We start from the raw sequence: 4,265 nt of genomic DNA, 5'->3' as shown, positions 1-4,265 counted from the left end.
GACTTGTCAAGTAAGTTGTTAAAAAATTGAAGGTGATTCAAAAATTTCACATAAGCTCGAAAAGTGCAAGATTAAGATGCACAACTACTAGATCTTCTTCCCTACAATCAAACAACAAATTTTATGATATTTCATAAATTAAAAATCGTCTATACAAATTATTATTTACACCGGACATAACAATTTGTTTGCATTTATTAATTAAACTAACATTAGAGAAACACTCTTTTTCATTTTTCAATTTGATTAATAAATACAAACAAACTGTCATGTAAAATGCCAATAATTGATAACACAAATTGTCTAACAATTAACAATAGGACAATTTTTTCGTTGTGTAACATCTATTGATACTTTTTTCGTTGTGATTCCAAACAATGTTTTTGTGTTAAAAGTGGAAGGGGTAATTTTGGTTAGTGGTAATCTGCTCCCGGTTCACCAATTTGACTCTTTTATGGGCCAGCCCTTTGTTTTGGCTGCGTTATAAAAAACAGTAGAACAATTTTATCTTGCATAAAAAATTCCCCCTAAAATATCTCAGAAGTAACATTCGAATAATTATCAACGTACAATGACGTTGGCTACTCTGTCCTCTACTAATTTAAGACGTCTACCCAAGCACAGTGATATTTGTCTTCAGCATCATTGGTGGTGACAACTACCTACCATCGAACGAATTCTTCATGTGTCGACCATTAATGTGAAAACGACGCATGAGTGATAAAGTTTCAATGTATACAAATAAACCAGAAGTTATTTAATGGAGAATAGTGCAGGGCCCGGGACCTTTCTTTAATGTTATGTAGCCTATTATTTAATGCCATGCAAGCGTGAATAGGAAAAGCCACGTACTTGATAAAGCTTCCTTAAGGCTAGGTACTAGCATGGGGATGGGGATCATTCATTGGTTCATGGTGTCAGCACTCATCGCAAATCCATTGGTTGCTAAAAGTGACATGGCAAGGTGTGCCCAAATTGAAATATTAAAATGAAGATTATGATTTTCTTCATGAGAGGGCCCATGGGCCCATGGTACATTTTACAGGTTTGGACTTGTAAAATATATTATGGATTTCATATGATCCTATAATCATTGTGTAGAGTATATTATTATTAAAGAATCTTTTGTAATCACCATCAAAATTTAATATATATTTGGTCAATCTATAAAGATACCACTACTAAAACAAATAATAAACTCAGACTAAAAATAAATTTTAATCATTTATAAATAAAACAAATTAATTAATAAAACTTGTTCATACAAAATTTACATGCACTTCATTAATCTCCATCCAAAATGTACTAAGGACAAAACAAAGTCGAATTTTCTTTTTTAAACGTAGTAGTTTTTTTTCCAATTTTTTTGGTTGTTTTCAATCTTTCGAAAATTGGTCAACTGTACAGTTTAGATGGAAGATAGCCACATCCCTTTTAAACCTACCTACACAACCATTACAAACCAAATATATAACAAAAACAAAATACTAACCATTACTCTTTTCTCTCTCCATTTAATCACTCCATGCATAAGATTTGTTTACAGTGTATGCATGCACCTTTCATCACTATTAATCAACACAACCCAAACCTTCAGAGATGAATTTTTCAACGCTGAAATGATTTGGCAATTTGTGCAATCTCAATAGCAAACTTGTTCAAGCCAAGGAAGGAAGATCCACCCGGGCTAACTGCTTTAACCGCCGCCTCCTTCACTTTCAACACCCTTTCCCTCGTCTCCTCACATTCCATAATCCTCCTCACCCCCTTCTCCACCTCTTCTCTGGTAACCAACCTATTTTCATCAACATCCACGCCCTCGAAATCCATCCCAATCTTCCAAACATCCTTGGCAAATCTGCAATTGAGAAACTGATCCATAAAATAAGGCCACCCCAACAAAGGAACCCCGAAGCTGAAACTCTCTATAACAGAATTCCATCCACTGTGAGTAAGAAACGCTCCAACAGAAGAATGAGACAGCACTTTCACCTGCGGCGCCCATCTCACAATCAGCCCTCTATCGCCAATCCGTTGTAAGAACCCATCTGGCAAAACTGCGGGCTTTCCTTGTGCAACATCATTTCTCAAGACCCACAGAAAAGGCTGCCGGCTGTTCTCCAAACCCAGAGCAATCTCTTCCAGCTGTCGGTTCGATTTGACGGCGAGGCTGCCAAAGGAGACGTAAATGACAGAAGCCGCCGGCTGCGTGTCCAGCCATCCAAGGCAGCCGTCGTCTTCTGCGAACATGCTTGTCGACCGCACGACATTTTTCTTCTCCAGGAAGTTGGGAAGAAAGAGAGGACCCACTGCGACGGCGGGACAGCCGTTTATTGACAGCGCCGCCACTGCTTCGCTCCCTTCCAACGCCTCCACCGTGTTCACCAGCACGTAATCTCCTCTGTTTTGGAGTCTACTCTGATGGAGATGTTTCTGGAATAAAACATCGGCGGCGCTCTCAGCTCGGTAGACGGATAAGAGGTCGGTGGGGAATAGAGGTGGGAGATCGCCTGGCAAACAGGTGATTAAATTATCCGGCCTCTTCGCTTCGCCCACTGAAATCACACAACATAAACGTTAAGCAAATTGGGTGTTTATTTTTTGTTTATTGTATAAAGCTTTAGTAAATTGGGTGTTTCTTTGAACAGATAGATAGTAAAGAGACAAAAGTTTTGTTATGATCTTAAGGTCTAATGAAGCGATTAACTCTGTTCTTAAGTGAACATAGGGATAGAGGTAAAAATTCTCATTGTTCATTACAGGCCATCTTTAATCATCAAATTTCTTGTGAAAAACTGACGCTAAAAAAGATGAAGAAAAAGTTTGGGTACGAAGAGAGTGTATTTTCTATATTTTTAAAAAGTGATATGAAAATGGGATTCATTTTAGAATATAAAGAAAGAATTTGGTTTTTATTATGGACAAGTTTTATAAACGTTATATGGACAAAGGTCTAATTAGAAAGAATCATTATCAAAAAGTGTTCATCGGGATCAATATTTCTTTGAGAGCCAAAATTCTTATAGTTCATTGATCCATATTTCATGAGGATGGTTCAAAAGAACCCATCTCTCCTAAGAATGAATAGAATACTTAGCACTCGTTGCATCTAGGTGACACCCTACAAAGGCGAAGCATAGAGATTTCTTATCAAGTTGCACAAGAAAAGAACTATGTAATAATTTGAGTCAAACTCATTGATCCATGTTTCATATGAGGAGTGGCTCACAAAAACCCATTTCTCATGAGAATGAATACAATACTTAGTACTCACTACATCTAAGTGACACCCAAACGACATCTCCTAAGTCAGTCATCTTATTATTACTAGAAAGCCCAATACAATTTTTACTCCAACTAGAATACACTATGAATTTTCCTCAACTATTAAACATACTATTTTTTCCAACACCATTTACAAAATGTTCAACAATTACTGCTACCAAATGCAATTAGAAAGCAGCAAGAAATACATACATTTCACAGGAATGTGTCCCTGGGTGAGAAGGAGGTCGGCGTTAAGCTGCGTAATGGCCATAGCCGCACACATTGTCCACACCGCAACTCTGGGAACGTGGAGATTGAGGGCAAGCTGATGAGTGCAAGACATGAAACTATCACCAACAACACATGTAATGGGAGGAATTTCATCCGAATGAGTGGCAACAAGATGCTGTTCCAAAACAGGGGCCAAATTTTCCAGTGCATTCAAATAACTGATAAGATCACTAGGACGATCATGATCTGCCGGCAAACCGTCAGGGATTGTCAAAAACCGAAATCCTTCAACGGATTCCTCGTTTGCATGTGATCCGCCGGGATGTTGCATGCGGCGGCGGCACCACTCTGTGTTAACGAAGGTAATGAAAAATCCCCTTTGAGAAAGAAGGTGAGCCAATTGGATGAGAGGATTGATGCTACCTTGTACAGGAAATGGCGCCATGACTGCGTGCAGAGACTTGATCGCCATTGCTGGTTCTGCTGAATGCTTTTTACTTTCTCCTCTCTGTTTACACCAAACAGAGGAATCCCGTACGGCTGTGATAACTACAGATTGCTCTTTTATTACTATGTGAAGGAAATATCGTCAGAGGTGTTTTAGATATAATCCACCAGGCGCAAATCCATTGGATATTTTATGATCTCCCGTCACGACAGCAATCTTGTTGCAGATCTTAATGATCTTTTCTAGATTGCATGACAACTCGCGTACAATATTTTTTGTTTCTTTGAAAACAATAAAACTGTTCTTTTGTTTACCTACT

General features: G+C 38.2%; 1 protein-coding gene across 1 annotated transcript; it reads right to left on the bottom strand.

The window, feature by feature from the left end:
* Window positions 1-1,303: 1,303 nt before the first annotated feature.
* Window positions 1,304-4,063, bottom strand: LOC149536828 ((R)-mandelonitrile beta-glucosyltransferase-like). Its single transcript, XM_089803820.1, has 2 exons — window positions 3,478-4,063; window positions 1,304-2,555 (listed from the first exon to the last, which is right to left on the bottom strand). Exons 1-2 carry the CDS (start codon window positions 3,968-3,970, stop codon window positions 1,609-1,611), a joined length of 1,440 nt encoding a protein of 479 aa, XP_089659946.1. The 5' UTR covers window positions 3,971-4,063; the 3' UTR covers window positions 1,304-1,608.
* Window positions 4,064-4,265: the final 202 nt, after the last annotated feature.

This window comes from Cupressus sempervirens, chromosome 10 (assembly GCF_028749045.1).
Source record: "Cupressus sempervirens isolate cs-2001-9-10 chromosome 10, ASM2874904v1, whole genome shotgun sequence".
Classification (NCBI taxonomy): Eukaryota; Viridiplantae; Streptophyta; class Pinopsida; order Cupressales; family Cupressaceae; genus Cupressus; species Cupressus sempervirens.
Note: the sequence above shows the minus strand (reverse complement) of the source record. Positions and strands in the feature narration are given on the sequence as shown.